This window comes from Helicoverpa zea, chromosome 3 (assembly GCF_022581195.2).
Source record: "Helicoverpa zea isolate HzStark_Cry1AcR chromosome 3, ilHelZeax1.1, whole genome shotgun sequence".
Taxonomy (NCBI): Eukaryota; Metazoa; Arthropoda; class Insecta; order Lepidoptera; family Noctuidae; genus Helicoverpa; species Helicoverpa zea.
Genome location: NC_061454.1, coordinates 7,997,762 through 8,013,671, shown reverse-complemented (window position 1 = coordinate 8,013,671; position 15,910 = coordinate 7,997,762). Strand labels below are relative to the sequence as shown.

At 34.7% G+C, this 15,910-nt stretch overlaps 2 protein-coding genes across 5 annotated transcripts; one reads left to right on the top strand and one right to left on the bottom strand.

The window, feature by feature from the left end:
* Nucleotides 1-640: 640 nt before the first annotated feature.
* LOC124645476 (protein slowmo) lies at nucleotides 641-3,006 on the bottom strand. The gene is made up of 4 exons (XM_047185295.1): nucleotides 2,811-3,006; nucleotides 2,539-2,704; nucleotides 2,199-2,393; nucleotides 641-2,062 (listed from the first exon to the last, which is right to left on the bottom strand). Exons 1-4 carry the CDS (start codon nucleotides 2,840-2,842, stop codon nucleotides 1,769-1,771), a joined length of 687 nt encoding a protein of 228 aa, XP_047041251.1. The 5' UTR covers nucleotides 2,843-3,006; the 3' UTR covers nucleotides 641-1,768.
* A 658-nt stretch (nucleotides 3,007-3,664) lies between these two features.
* On the top strand, nucleotides 3,665-13,624 carry LOC124645453 (diacylglycerol O-acyltransferase 1). 4 transcript variants are annotated; one of them, XM_047185269.1, is made up of 12 exons: nucleotides 3,666-3,847; nucleotides 4,074-4,213; nucleotides 4,910-5,038; nucleotides 6,257-6,354; nucleotides 6,562-6,614; nucleotides 6,954-7,062; nucleotides 7,487-7,636; nucleotides 7,939-7,965; nucleotides 8,917-9,058; nucleotides 10,261-10,426; nucleotides 11,844-12,116; nucleotides 12,471-13,624. In XM_047185269.1, exons 2-12 carry the CDS (start codon nucleotides 4,098-4,100, stop codon nucleotides 12,678-12,680), a joined length of 1,473 nt encoding a protein of 490 aa, XP_047041225.1. In that variant the 5' UTR covers nucleotides 3,666-3,847; nucleotides 4,074-4,097; the 3' UTR covers nucleotides 12,681-13,624. The 4 variants fall into 4 exon arrangements, with proteins under 4 accessions (XP_047041232.1, XP_047041225.1, XP_047041218.1 ...); XM_047185262.1 differs by having other exon boundaries at nucleotides 6,547-6,614; XM_047185276.1 differs by lacking the exon at nucleotides 7,939-7,965 and having other exon boundaries at nucleotides 3,665-3,847; nucleotides 6,547-6,614.
* The last annotated feature ends 2,286 nt before the right edge of the window (nucleotides 13,625-15,910 follow it).

Genomic DNA, 15,910 nt, shown 5'->3' with positions numbered 1-15,910 from the left:
AGTTCAACTAGATAGTATTAATCATACTCTCATATCAATAAAATATTTGAACTCTACACGTGACGATCTCTCGTGACTAGACAAGCATTGACCTTTCAACTACGGTAGGTAGATGATTTATTTCGATGCATGCAATTAGGCACATAACACTGGATATTGCAGCGGAATATATGCTTGTTACAGTTTCATGCATAAACTACTAAATGGATTTTAACTGCTTATAAAATAAAGAGGAAACATTTTTTGTCTATTTATACCCTAAAAGCTCCGAAAGGACTGACACGATTTGGAAAATATTTTCCTGCTGAGAAGCTAGGCGCACAGAGAAACAGGCTATATTTTGTATGGCTACGAGAAGAAGTTCCCCAGGAGACGGGAGAACCCGCGGGTGGAAGTTGGAAGAATTCCATAAAGGGTGATTGTGTTTGTAGTTTGTCCAGGAAACAATTTCTTTTCCTACTGTGTCGTAGTTTTCTGCCTAATTCCCCAATCAGAATTAAAAACCTGTTTATCCAAGCAGATATTGTATCAATCTATTCTCTGTCTCGATTCTCTATCTCTCTTATTCATCAAAATCTATTCTCTATGATTATTGCAGTAGGATTATAATAGATACTGGGAAATAAAATGAAATTCGAAATACTGAATGCTGAAAAATGAGTTTTTAATTTAATACCAAGAGTGTGGAGTCAATTTGGTATACAATTATAGGTAACATTAAGATTATTTATTATTTCTAATGGGATTTTATTACTCATTTCTCCATGGAAAACTATTTGAATAACATTAATTTGAAACCACAGCAATTCATAGAAATCTTTGTAGCAATCACAGAATTAACAAAAAATACTAAAATACAAAATGTTGGGTTGAATACATATTTAAAAAAGAAATGAATTATTTTGCTTCTATTCCTTTTGGTCACCAATGAGGGCTAGTAACAACTCACACGGAATAAAACACATTAACTTGGAATGCTTTTGCAATTAGCTCAATGACAACCAATAAGGAATAGTTGATCATAGCCGAGTGTGAAATATAAACATATAAAGTGTATCAGTCTTCACTGCACTGGCTATTTTTGGCATTCATTTGAAAGTCAAACAACCTTGCCAACTTGATACTTCTCTTGAATAAATTACCTTTTATCACAAAGTGCCATTAAAAGAGTTTTGCAACAATTTTATAACATAATTCAAATATTTTGTGAAACATCAGATTTTAATACTAATAATACACCCCCAATTAAGCTATATATTTATAGACATCTTTGTTAATCTACAATACTTAAAATCATTACTCTTTTCTCTACAATTATTTATGTTTCTTTAACTCATTAGTTATGAAGCTACACAATAACACATACTTTTAGATGCAATGTTAAATTGTCATATGAGGTAATTTATATTCATTCCAAAAAGATGTTCTACATACTCGGAAACCGAATACACATGCAGGTACAATCCTTATTTAAAGAGAGTTTTAGCACATTGGCAATTTCAACATTATGTCATCAATCTTCATTTCAGCTGATAACATAATCAGTTATCTCATACACCAAAACTGACTTTAGATAACTAACTCTTTATCTGAATTCACTTTATCTTTAGCTATCAAGCATATTTCTGCTAATAAAAGTTTCTATTATGACTATTAGAAAATAAATAAGTTACATTTTACATCAATACATAAATTAACTAATAGTTATAATTAGACATTTAGTGCAGGTCATGCGTTGTGTTGCACAACAGTTTGATCACTCCTCTTTTCAGCTTCTTTGATTTGCATTGGCTTTGGTGAATTTTTCTATATCATCAAGAGACCTCTTGGCCTTTGTTGATATGTCATCCATTGATCTCCTTGCTGTAGATGTGATGTCATCAAGAGATTTCTTTGTTTGTGATAATAGTTCATCTGTACTCTTGCAGGCTGTGCTCGCAAGTTCTTTTATTTCTGAGTCTATTTTGCCAATGACCCATTCAATAGCCTGACGGCCTTTGCCAGCATTCAAGGATATTTTGTTGGTCAATAAATCCTCCATGTAACTACTTAGTGGTACGCCCTGAAAATAAAAAATTGTAAATTATTGACATGTTCTTATTTTGAAGTAAACAGGGAATTTTTGTAACACAATAAGAAATGACAAGAATCAAGTATCATAACACAACACCTAGTAAAGGTTAGATGCTTCAACTTACTTGTACTGTGACTACAGCCTCTTGAGTTAATAGAGTTTTGGAGGTATCTGAAGGATGTGGGGTGTACCGAACAGTCTCATCAACGGCAATGTATCGGCAAAATGTCAAGTTAGAGGTTTTTAAAGTCATCTGTCGTTCATTAGGGTTTACTTCTGACTTTTCGCTGGCATAGCATATTTTTGCAGTTCCAATGAGCTAAAATAAAACACGTCTTGTTAAATTTAACCCTGACAAACAAGTCAAGTAAAATAACAACAATAAAATTGAGGAAATTAAAGTGATTAAAACTAGGTACAATAAAAATCAAAAATGTGACTATTAGGTAAACAAGGTAACTTACTGCTTGCGCCCATCTCGGAAAAAACCATTTAGAACTGACAAGTCTGTGTGTGACCAAAACTCCATCGACTACCTTCCTTTCGATTACATCTGTTCCAATAACCGCTGGATTCATAGGATTGGGATATTTTCGCCATGCTGCTTGTGCAACCGTCTCCCACGGATGGCTATAGTTATCAACAAAGACAAAGATTAGTCAGTTTACGGATAATATTGAGGCTAGTAAATTGGTAATTCAAGGTTGCGTCATAATTTAAATCGTCATTAACTTACTTGAAAGTATGTTCTGAAGTCCAAATCTTCATTTTATTTTCTAAATATCTATTAAATAAATCAATAATTTCGAGATAATACTTAGATTATCTCATTAAAAGCCTGGTTTTTTCCTTGAACTTCAGTTACATAGTAGTCAGTCACATTTACGTACAGACGACCTTTATCCTCTCACAGGAGGTTTGAAGTGACCATTTTCTTATTGGAGATTCTACTACACGCACGTTGCGCTAATAAAATCTACCGCAAAAAAATACTGACATATATGGCATGTGATGAGTGTGATATTTTTGTTAGTCATTGGTTTTAAACTATTATTTATTTGATTTGGTTATTAAAACCTGAAAAAAGGACACAGAAAAGCTAAATGTTTTCAAAGTACAAAACACTGTTTCAAAGTGTAAAATTAGTCGATCGGAAAACATTAGACTCCAAAACTATCACACTGAACTGTCTAGAGCGAAGTAAAGATATTTTTTCATCTTTTTTTATATTTTGGATGTTAGTTGTTGAACTTCGTTATGAACATGTGTGTAGTGTATTATTCTCCACTAGGCTACTATAAAACTACTATTTTCAATAGGTTTTTAAATATGGCAAGTATTTTGTTTAAGGGATAGGCGAAGACGAATGAAACAAAATTCCTAATTTGGATACAACTTAATTTTGTTTAATTTTTGTGGTACTTAGTATTTACTTATTCGTTTATTTTTAAATAAAAAGTAAATACTACGAGCTTAGGAACTAAGGAAACCGTGTTTATTCTTAAAATCATTGCGGTAAGGGAAATTATCAGCGATTGTGTGCACTCGGCTTTAAGTTCATTTGAAGGTTGTCTGGTTGACAGCCCCAGTTTGAGTTTGACAGATAGATAGTTCAATTCGATAGGTCAATCAATTTGGATTTTGGTTGATTTTGGTAACGATTAATTTGGTACATGTGAGAATTTTAAATATTAAATAACTCGTGTCTTAAAATACGTGACATTGATATAGTCTGATTATGCTTGTGCTGGCTTAGTAACGAGTTGATTCTTCGTAAGTTTATTTATGAAAGTGATAAACCATAAACCGCAGTGAGATAAAACAGTCTACTATATAAACATTTTATTTAAGTTATAGTAGATTATCCCCTGAACTCCCGTGCTCAAGTTTAGATTTATAACATAGAAGTCCCAAATCTATACATTATTTTGTAATTGTGAGACGCGTATGCTTTCTGGGTGAACTACCCACAAAAATAATAGTTTGTAACTTTGAGCAGAATCCAGAATTGGTAAAAAGAAAAATGGCTACAGAGTCTGAAGAAAAGGCGCTTCGCTACAGGCGAGCTCAAAGTGTATCCAAAGCTGAGGAGATCACTGAGACAGAGAAAAAAGTTAGAAAATTACAACTGGATAAGCCGTAAGTGAGACTTCAAATAGCCCAGTGTTGATTTTGTAATACCTTTAAATGCATATTCAACCTGTTAAAATATAAATAATATAAGCTTGGTGGTGTAACAGTAATTATAGCTTGAAGTTTAGCTACATGCGCTAAGAAAGTTAACTGCAGCGTATAGCAGACTATGGGTCTCTCCTGTACTTTCCATTAGGTGCAACAGATACAGGTTTCTAGTTACCAGGGAGAGTCCCACAATCTATAGGAAGTTCTTAGTTACACATCAAGCTTATTACATGCATATAGATAGCTGTGTTTGCCAAAAGGGCCCTTTATGTGGCAACTGACCCTGAAATGAATCATGCTATTGTTAAATTCTTTTCCTCTTGTCACAGTTAATAAACTGTAGCATTACATCACCTTTGAATAAATATCGATAAAAACTAAACATGAATAAATTATTGCGATTAACTGCATGTTAGTTTATGCTTTAATAAGTGCAGGTTACTAGCAGGTAAACTATTACTATTGCTAATAAGTAAGTAGGTATTGCATAAAAAGTAAATGGAAAACCATGCTCTACTGTTGGCGCTACATTACCTATTTGCAAGTCAAATCATATTTACATAACATTTCATTTGTTTTTAAAGTTACTTTACTTTTTATAGTTTCATAGATTATATGATAATGCCGTAGTACTAACAACGGAAAATATTTCAGGGTGCACACGCCAAGGGATTCTTTGTTCTCATGGAGTTCGGAATTCAACAACTTCACCGGTCTCGTCAACTGGGGCTTTTTGATGCTGTCCGTGGGTGGCGTGCGTTTAGGACTCGAAAACTTCTTAAAGTGAGTGTTCTTTATGTCTTAGTAGATAACACATTATATTGCTTCAATCCATTATGTGGGGTCAAATTAATATTTCAAAATATTTGGCAATTTTGATGACTAAGAACTTTGATGAAATTGTTTTACAAAAACGGCATTAAAATTTTTGCTCTGTTCTGCATGTCTATCATAATATTCATTTTCTGGAAATTATTATAAGAATGTTTCTAAATTGACCCAATTCTTTATCTAATGGCCTACAATTTGCTTGTGGAAGCTTCTATCTTAAATGTAATAATAAGTTACTAGTTGCTCATTTTCTTTTTTTTTCTGTTGCTCAGAATGGCTATCCAGGTATGTATGTATTATTATTTAAGACCCTAAACAAAAATATTTTAAATTGCAGTTAATTTAGCTCCTACACTAACATTCTTCTAAAAATACTTGTGTGTCCAATGTCCAGTGACCCCTTTTCTAACTTCTTAAAAACATGTAGAAATCATAATTTATGATTCTTTCTAAGTACATTATCTCCTTGTCTGTTTGATAACACTTATCACAGTTTTAATAGATACTCCATCGAACTACACTATTACACACTAAAATATTCTGAAAAAGTTTGTTTGTTTCGTCACACTAATCTCCGAAACTAATGACCGGATTAAAAATACAAAAAACATAAGTGTGGGCGATGCAAGGTCTAGGCTAGTCTATGTTTACTAATTTTAAAACCATCGATCAATTATAGTAATTAAACTACGATGTTAGTTTTGCTAACTAAAAATAAGTAGCTGGCTAAAATTTTTAATGACCAAATCTGTGAGCCTTATATAATTGCAATTGTGTTTATTGAATAATGAATTGTACAACTGAGATCTTATTAAGTGTCGCACACTTTTTGAGGACGTTTAGTTCGTAAAGCATACCTACAGTTGCAGCTGTTGATCGAAGTTTAGTTTTTAAAATGTGGGAAATCAAAAACGTTATACACACATGTCTATTGACGCATTATGGTAATCCACAATGCGTTTGAGCATAGGCCAATGTCCAAACTCCAACATTAGTTATTTTCCTTATGTATGACCCACATAACAAGGTTAGCGAGATGCCATTCAAATGACTGACGAAATGAAGAAAAAATATGTTATAAATTCTAACATCAAGGTCTTTTTTTAATGTGTGCGTATGTTGTTTGTTTGTTTATTTCCTAAAGCTTGTTACCTTCATTTTAAATTACAGATATGGATTGCGTGTGAACCCCTTTGAATGGTTCATAGTCTTGACAGGTTACAATGAAGGAGATAGAAGTCAGTACCCGTCGGTTATACTGATAGTTTGTAAGTATCCGAACTACGAATAAGTTCTCTAAGATCCTATAGTTAATTAAGGGTGCGTCCACATCTGACGAATGTGCCGCGTACAGTCACGGCAATGGTTTGGTGCGCCTAACGCAACTCATTCAAACGAATGCGAGCTGCACATTCGCTAGATATGGACGCACCCTAAGACCTATCATAAATAAATCATAGCGTTGTTTGTTTCAGTCAGCATTGTTCCAATTGTCATTGGTCTTCTAGTTGAAAAGGGTATTGCCGTTGTAAGTAGCATTGATTCCTTTAATTCATATATTTTTGCGTATGTCTTAAGTATAAAAAGGCCATTATCGAAATTAGGTATTTTAGAAAAAAATACTCTTAAACTCGAGGGAACGTAGATTCGCTTTTCTATATTTCTCTGTTACATAAAGTTGAAATGTCGATAAAAATAAAAAAAATATGACAAAGAATGCCTAATCAATTTTCGTTTATAACTTAGTTACAGTAAGTCATGATTATGTGGGAAAGAATCCGTCTCTATATCGATAATGAACTTTTTATACTTATTACAATTTATATTTCATAGCTGATAAGATAATTATGTCTGTTCCTGTTTTTAGGATTTAATACCAGAGAAGTTAGGCGTCGGGTTACAGATATCTAACATGATATGTATGGTTCTTCTGCCTATGATAGCTCTGCATTTTAGGGGCAATGATTTCAGTTTCGGTAATCACGTTGCAAATTTTATAAGATAAAAACATAATGGTGCTTTTGTAATGTTACGGTTAAAGCCCCAAGTGCAGCTACACCTAGGTTTAACCACAACACAATTAGGTTTCCAGCAAGGTGTGGCCAGGTATATGCGGGTAAACTAACTTGTATCCCCTTATATGCGGTCAGAACTAGGTGTAACCTATTTCTCATCGGTAAAAGCTAGGTTTTGGATTCAGATAAGCATTTTGTCATATATGCAGTCAACTAGGTTTAGCCACATATGGTCGGTTACACTTGACAGTAGCCGGTTAAACCTAGGTGTAGCCTAACTTCGGGCTTTAGCCGTAACATATACAAAGATAGCTGATTTTTTATCTGACTTCTCCTTTTACCTGAAAAGTTTGATTAACTTGCTTAAAATATTATTTTTTTACAGTTGGTATAACTTCAGTGTGTATGTTATATTTGATAATATTTTTAAAACTCTGGAGCTATACACAGACCAATCATTGGTGTCGCTTGGGTTTGAAGAGAAAATACTTGGATAACAAACTTAGGAGACAGAGTTTGTCGGCACCTAATTGGAGTAAGTGTTCATTAACTTTGATTTCTTATTTACTGACAGATAATTTAGGCCGTTATTACACTAACGATTATGAATACTGAAGCCAGCAGTGCGTGAATCGCTATTATTATTGCCAAACTTTTCAGACAGATGAGAAAAACTTGCGCAATTGCTTGGCTTGCAAAATGGATCTGTTTTCGACAATTTTGAAATCAGAATTTGAATCAGATAGCCGATCTTAATATTTTTTATTACCTGTAAGATTAATTTACTGTTGTGAATTGGGAATAAAATAAGTATAAATGCTATTTAAATTATTACAGATAAACTAATTACGGCTGAACAAGAGAGTAAGTGAGATACGTCGTGTTGTTGTGTGCCTTATTTCTTTTCTATTTGCTTTTTTAGTATTTTGGCGTTTTCTTATAAAGCTTCTGTTCAATGAGTTTAGAGTGAAAATGCTTTGGTTGCAGTAATCTAGAAATAAAATATCTTTATTAAAGTTTGTATAAGTGTTGTCCTATCTTTCTTAACAGCTCGTTGAGAAGTATTTCTGTCTTATAAGAATGAAGCCTGAAGTAACAGTTCTGTCGTTACTTGCTTAAATTCTATCTAATATCTGAATATTGCATACCAACTAAATAATTTGTAAACGATAGCGATATGCAATGTGACCGTATTATTGATTTTTGGACGCTTAACGCTGGTTATCGTATCCTTGTTTTATCTATGTGTGTTTATCTGCTAATCTGTGACTTGCGTGAAAGGCTTGCGTGCACTAATAGCATTGTAAATAAATATATTATCGCTTTTAAAGGCTGAGCCACAGCGTAGTTAGAATAGTGTTTTTTCAATGGCTTTCACTGAACTTTCTTTCTTTATAATGAGCAAGTTGATAGTCCCATCCTGAGTAGGTAGGTACTTACAAAGTTCTTTTCTTAATACCTTCAAGTAAAATTTGAATACTATTCGTTTTGATCTTTCTGCTGTGTACGATATAGTTCATACAAACTTTCGCGATTGCGGAAAGTAATAATAGTAATGCAACCTTGACTTCAAAGTTTTTGTGGCAAATTCTCTTGCCAACTATAATTTGCTTACGAAATAATTCACAATCTGTTTGTAGATTTGCTTTGGGTATTTAGTAATGTTAAATATCCGGTATCTACGGGACTATCAACGAACATATGTTCAGAGACTTTGACTCATGTAAATAAAAGTAGATTTACTTACTGCAATGACTTGCAACTCTGACTCATCCTTCAAAAATCCTGCTAACTTACCCCCTCTTTTCCCAACAGAGAGTAAGGAGGATCTTATAAACGATACCCCGGCTGCGGCGCGCCTCACCAAGTATCCTGATAATCTGAACCTGAAAGACTTGGTCTACTTCATGTTGGCACCCACCCTTTGTTATGAGTTGAATTACCCCCGCACTGCACGGTTAGTTTTTCATTGCATTTGTTTTTTTTTTTGAGACATTTTTTGAATGTTTTTGAAAGTATCCCTTTGCAAACTACCCAAGGTTATCTATCCAATCTGTGTGCTGCTGTACTATGATGTATGATGAACGGAAGATAAAGTACATAGGTAAATAAAGCACCCGAGCTAAATTATGTATATCAGCGAACGGATAACAAAATGTCCTGCCAAGAGAAGTATTGAAACCCTCGATCATAATGATTAAATATTTTATGTTTCGTTCGTCATACTCTGACATCATTCATTTATCTAGTAGTCGTCGGTCAAATTAATTGTCACAAGTCAAAAGTCCGAAATGATTTGGAGGTGTAAATTAAACTTCGCTAGTATGACGACGATTTTATTTGATATACATTGGTTAGGGTGGGTTAGTTAGGTGTGGACTCCCAAAAATAAACATGCAATAAAGTACAGAATAACGTAATTACAACAACTATTTCATTGCAATGACTTACGGCCGGTTCACACATGTCTCCGTTTTACTGTTCCGTTTTATCGTGTACGTTTTTTTTTCGTCGATGGCGTATGTAGTTGTATGAGTGACTTCACACATGGCACAGTATTCTGTATACAACTACATACGCCATCGACGAAAAAAATACGTACACGATAAAACGGGACAGTAAAACGGAGACATGTGTGAACCGGCCGTTAGGCATCACAAGCACTTTAATTTATAAATAGACGTTATCTTTGGTAAATAACTTCTGTTAGTTTAGTAATGTGAAGAAGCAGGTGTGAAACAAGTTCAATAAACTCACGTTTTCTTGAGAGAAAACGTGTACGTTCACATGTTTCTTAATCATTTTATCACGATTAATATCAACTGATATTATATGGAGCACGTGTCTTTTGTTTACTCCGTGTCAAAAGTTGACTGATGGCTACCCTTGAACTAGCTTGAATGAGTCTGACTAAACCTAGGTGAATGGACGTACCTATCTTTAAGATTTTTGCGGTCTACTGAGAGGCTATGGAAGAGCGTGATGGTATTTGAAATTGAGAAACAAAAATATTACGTTGTCAAAATGACTCATGATTGTTTAATTGTTTCGTAATGGTAATATATAGTAACTCATAAACCGACATCATTAACGTTAATAGACTACACTGTTCTGTTACCGTGAAGCAAAGATATAACAAGTCTAATGTTTACATTTCAGAATCCGGAAGAGGTTCGTAATCAAAAGAGTATTGGAGTTGTTCTTCGGCATAAACCTGGTCTTGGCGCTGTTCCAACAATGGATGATACCGACAATCACCAACTCCGTGGAAACTTTCTCCAAGATGGATCCCATAAGGATCACAGAGAGATTACTTAAGTTAGCGGTAAGTTATGCGTGAAATCGCAACTTTGGCGAATATGACTGTAGGAATGTACTTGGAATTAGCATAACTAAACAATTAAAACAATAGTATGTAACTTTCAATGTTATCAATGTTAGACTTGGCAGTACCTAACACAATGCATTTATCAATTCATGTTTGTACCTAGATAGATGAATCGTGTGTAGGGCTGCCATCCTTCGGGGTTTCCCCGGATTTGTCCTCGTTTGGAGACCGTCCGGGGACCGTCCGGGCGGGGTTTGAAGAAGTGTCCGGGGAAAACCCGAACCAAATGAAAATTAGGTCTTGTTTTTTTTTGCATATTATTTTCGGACTCGTCCGGGAAAAAAAGCGATTTTCGCCAAATCTCCGGGTTTTTTTGAATCTTTGTCCGGGTTTGACGAAATTCGAGATGGCAGCCCTAATCGTGTGTGTTGCATTTCTGGAATTTGTAATAGTACTGTAGCAATATGTTTATGTCTAATCTGTTTACACATAGCATTCAAAATGTTTAGAGTACCATACAACGATGTGATAAGAAGTTAAGCTCACTTTGCATTCCTACTGACATGTAATTTTGAGCTTACTCGGGTGTTATTTGATATCTATGACAGTGAATGCACAACGATGTATACAGAGAGCAACAGAGCAAGTCTTCCCTTCCGGATAGTCGATATGAGTGCCAAACTCTTTTTGATTTCGAAACACGGGTTGAATGGCTAGGTCGCAGACACTTCAGGAATAAGTTGCTGATAGATTTTCTGGCAAGTCATCAAAACTTCCCGACGGATTTAGCTAGGATTTTTTTATTATGCGTTGCTTCGTTAACATCGACAGGGTCGCCGGCCTTAAACGCAGTCATTGGACTCTATATTTGATTGAAAAATTGCAGTTTCGAATAAAAAGTTCTTAATGCATGGCATGTTATGCATTTTTTAATCATGACTGTCTTAGATGGTATTTAAAATTGAATAATCATACACGATCACGAAGGTTTGTTATTATAACTAGATATATTATATTCTGACGTAAAGACCTTCCGAAGATTTCCTAGATTTACTCCAGTATAATATCAACAAGCAGCGCGTGCCAACATTAATGAACCGTTTTAACAGCCCATCTGCAGAGCGTAACTAGCGAAGCTTGTTATATAAATACCAATTTATAACAGAAACAGTTTATGTAAATAGACCGTTAGTATCCAATATACGCTATTTTAGCAAACTATTCACATCCTTCGAGCCTTTTTCCCAACTATGTTGGGGTCGGCTTCCAGTCTAACCGGATGTAGCTGGGTACCAGTGCTTTACAAGGAGCGACTGCCCTATCTGATCCCCTCAACCCAGCAAACTACACACAATGGCAAATAAACTTATTTTTGGTAAGTAAAATTGCTTAATTAGCTCTTTTCAATTTCCAGGTGCCAAACCATCTCCTATGGCTGTGTTTCTTCTACCTAAGCTTCCATTCGTTCCTAAACCTGATGGGTGAGCTACTCCAGTTCGCGGACCGCAAGTTCTACGCCGACTGGTGGAATTCCAACAATATATCTGTATTCTGGAGCACTTGGAACATGCCTGTGCATATGTGGGCGGTGAGGCATGTGTACAAGCCTATTACAGAGATGGGATTCAGCAAGTTTAACGCTGGAATCGTTGTTTTTGCTATATCGGCGCTGTTCCATGAGTATTTGGTGAGTACTTTTTTAATTTTTATGATAAACAATATATATATATAATCCAGTTTCTTTATTTTGGTCTCTTAAAATTCGGTCTGCGTTCTACTTATTTTATTACAACGATTATTTTGTGAGGTGATAGTGCCAAGGCACACAAAACTACTATACACCATACTATACACCATATTATTTCATCGCGTTTTCATACAATTGCATGCTATGTATATTTGCAATGTAGGCATTACAGGTTTGTGATCTTCCTATACTCAGATAGAAAAGTTTAGGATTTTCTTAACTAATTGAAGCATTAAGTTTCATGTATGCTTGAAGAAATACATGTTACTAATGATATTTTTTCATTTATTACAGGTGAGCGTACCCCTACAAATGTTCAGGATTTGGGCATTCCTGGGTATGATGGCGCAACCACCGCTTGCCATCATCTCTCGCACCGCCGAGCTAAGACTCGGACCTCGTTGGGGCAACATCATGGTCTGGAGCTCTCTAATCCTTGGCCAGCCACTTGCCATTATGATGTACTATCACGATTACGCCATGCTGCATTTTAAACCTACATAGAAGATGCCATTAAGAACTTCACATCATTGGATAGTCATGAAAAAAGAGTTGTGCCACTTTTAAGAAGTCGAATATTCAAAAAGTCGAATGACACATTTGTAATTGTGCTATTGTCTATAGGTTACAAAAAGTTCCTAATTGCCTATGGGTGTGCTTAATCTTTAAGAAAGAAGCAATTAATACATGTTAAAAGTGGTGCAAAACTTTTTTCATAGTGTGCAAAATTTGGGTTGTTTAGAATGTTTTTACAAACATTAGTCATAGGAATAAATGATTCGGTTTATTTAGTCAAGAAATTGCCAAAAGATGAAAATACAAATTTAGCTTTTAAGACTACAATTTTTATAGATTTTATATGTATAAAATGAATTTACAGATTTTTTAATTTGTTGGATAGGTGGTCGGTGTATTAGTATTTAGAATGTGGGGCTATTAATTAGGCGTATTTATTTGTAGGACTCATTAGTTCTACGTGCAACTCTTCACAGGATTTAAAGCATTTTTATGAAGACTGAATGAATGCGCCTCCTGGGTGCTACTCATTACATTGTGATAAAAGGCCATGTCTCGATAGAAGAAACCAGTGGAATTCCGTATATTTTATAATGTTTTAATATTTGTGAACAATTTATACAATGTTTTTTATTTATGTATTTGTTCCATGATCAGTACAATTTAATAGTAAGAATCATAGTACAATATTTAATTTTTGGGTAGTAGGTTTGATGAGAGAATGTTTTACAATTATTTATTTCTGTTATTGTACAACCAATAATAGTTTAAGTTTACCTAATTTTATTTTAAAAATTTTAATCACACCCTATAATTTGTGAAGCATTTAAATGAATTTATGATTGGAATTTATAATACTATTTTTTAGTATTATACTTTATATATTTTATATGTTTTCTACTTTTATAAAAATAAAGTAATTTTGAATATAATTCACACGTATTTTATTCATCAATGTCCGTTCTAAGGTTGAGTGAAACAAAGTAACACTCCGGAATTCCTTGATGAAATTACATTTGGCACAACATGGCAGATGCCTATAGTAACAGTAACGAAAATACAGTTGTTACGTTCCTGCAAAAACGTGACAGTTCTTAAAATAGGTGACTTGCGCTTGCGCACGTGAGGAAGACACGAGCCCTAGCACTTGAACATATTTGTGGTTCGACCTTGACTGTGTCCGGGCATAGATAATGTTAGGAACACAAGACAGATAATGTAATAGCCCCGATGGCGACGTGCATTCACACTTCAGCCCTATCGTCTATTACACTGGTCAACAGCATTTTTGGTGCAAAGGTGAAATATATTATTTCTTATAGATTATTTGATACGTAATCGAAGTCCAGAACATAAAGTTGCACTAGCACGTAGGGATTTAGAGATATACCCCTTCTAAAGTACCAAAAACACGTTTTTTAACGATATTTGACAATTTTTTTGAAGGACAGCAAAATTGTTTTTTAGTTTCTATCTATAGCATTATATATTACTACTCTTCCCGATTGAAATTCATTTTTATTTCGAACGCTAAGAGTTTAAATTTTCATGAAATATGTATTCAGCTACGATAGTTCGATCTTCCCTACATTTTATTTGGCCTGTTAGTATGAAAGAACTCCACTTTAGTTATAAAATGGTATATATTAGGAAATAAAACTCGCAAAAATATAAATTAAAATGGGGTTAATGCGGGGAAAGTAGTACTATATGATGCTTTAGTTAGAAATTCCTATATAATTCTTCTGTCCCCAAAAAATTACATCAAATTTCATAAAAAACGCGTTTTTGGTACTTTAGGAGGGGTATATCTCTAAATCCCTACGTGCTAGTGCAATTTTATGTTCTGGACTTTGATTACGTGTCAAATATTCTACAAGAAATTGTATATTTCACCTTTGCACCAAAAAAAATATTTTAATTTGTTGACCAGTGTTATCTATGCTCCAACCTTTGACGCTACGTAGGCATGTGCAGGGGCGTCGAACTTTTATCAGATTGCCTTGAACGCGTATTTACGTATTAGTGTGATCCAAACACGACTCATTTTCATGACGCTACTTTGTCTAGCATAGGTAAACAGACGCATCTAGAAATGATTGATCTGCGATCCTTTAGTGGTAAAAAAAAGTGTTAAGAGCAAATGGGGTTCCTGGCATTTGGAAATAAGAGATTTCGTCGCGACTTATAAGATACATCGAGAGTCTTCGATCGATATGGCCAAAAAGCAATAAACAAATACTTGATACTTCATAACACTGTACGAAAAAACAAAAGAGCGCTGAGTACTCGATTTCAGCTATTTTTCAGCACACTTGGTGCCACCTATCGTGACACGCTTGAACTACAATCGGGCGTAGAATTGTTGTGTTGCTGCGCTCTCCCTTCTTTGCCACACCAACAAACGCTACGTTTTGAAGCGTCATCGAAAAATAATGTATGTTTGTTCTCGTAACACTACGATTTTCAGGGGGAAGCATGTTATAGTGATTTTCTTTGACATGGGTAGGTGTCGCTGTAGACAGCAGTGGCAAGATTAGATTATGAAACTCCGTTTTACGTGGGAATCACGGAAGGCTATTGAATATAGGATGTTGAATTATTTTCAGACAGAAGGTCCAGGATTTTAGGTCGTTCCAAGACAACATTCTTGTAAAGAGAAATTTGTTGTGTGCTACACAAAGGTTTACAAACAAACAATCGCCTATTGCCATTGATAGCGTGTAGGAATACGAATACCTATAAAATGAGGTTCATTACCTAAATGTTTTTTTGTTTAATTTATAGGTAGGTACCACCACGATTAACTAGGCACATGACATAATTCACACCACACGAGTGTTATTATTTGTTCCGTACCCAGAGGGTAAGACTTCTCTGTCCGTCCGTCCGTTCGTCCGTCTGTCAGGAGGCTGTATCTCTTGAACCATAATAGCTAGAGAGCTGAAATTAACTACAAATATAATAAGAATTTTAGGGGGCCCACATACGAAAAATTTGTTTTCATGTTCGAGCCCGAATCCGATTTTCTCTTCAGCTGTTTTTTTTTTTCAAGCTTTCTAGTAGTAGTAGTAGTCGTTTGCACATTTTCGGTTCACGACAAAAGTTTGCGGTGGGTGGGAAACGAACTCACGAACTTTCGACAATCAGTCAATAACTATTGGGATAGATTGAGTAAGGTATGATTTGCCATTGCAGGCAGATTTTCAGAAATTGCA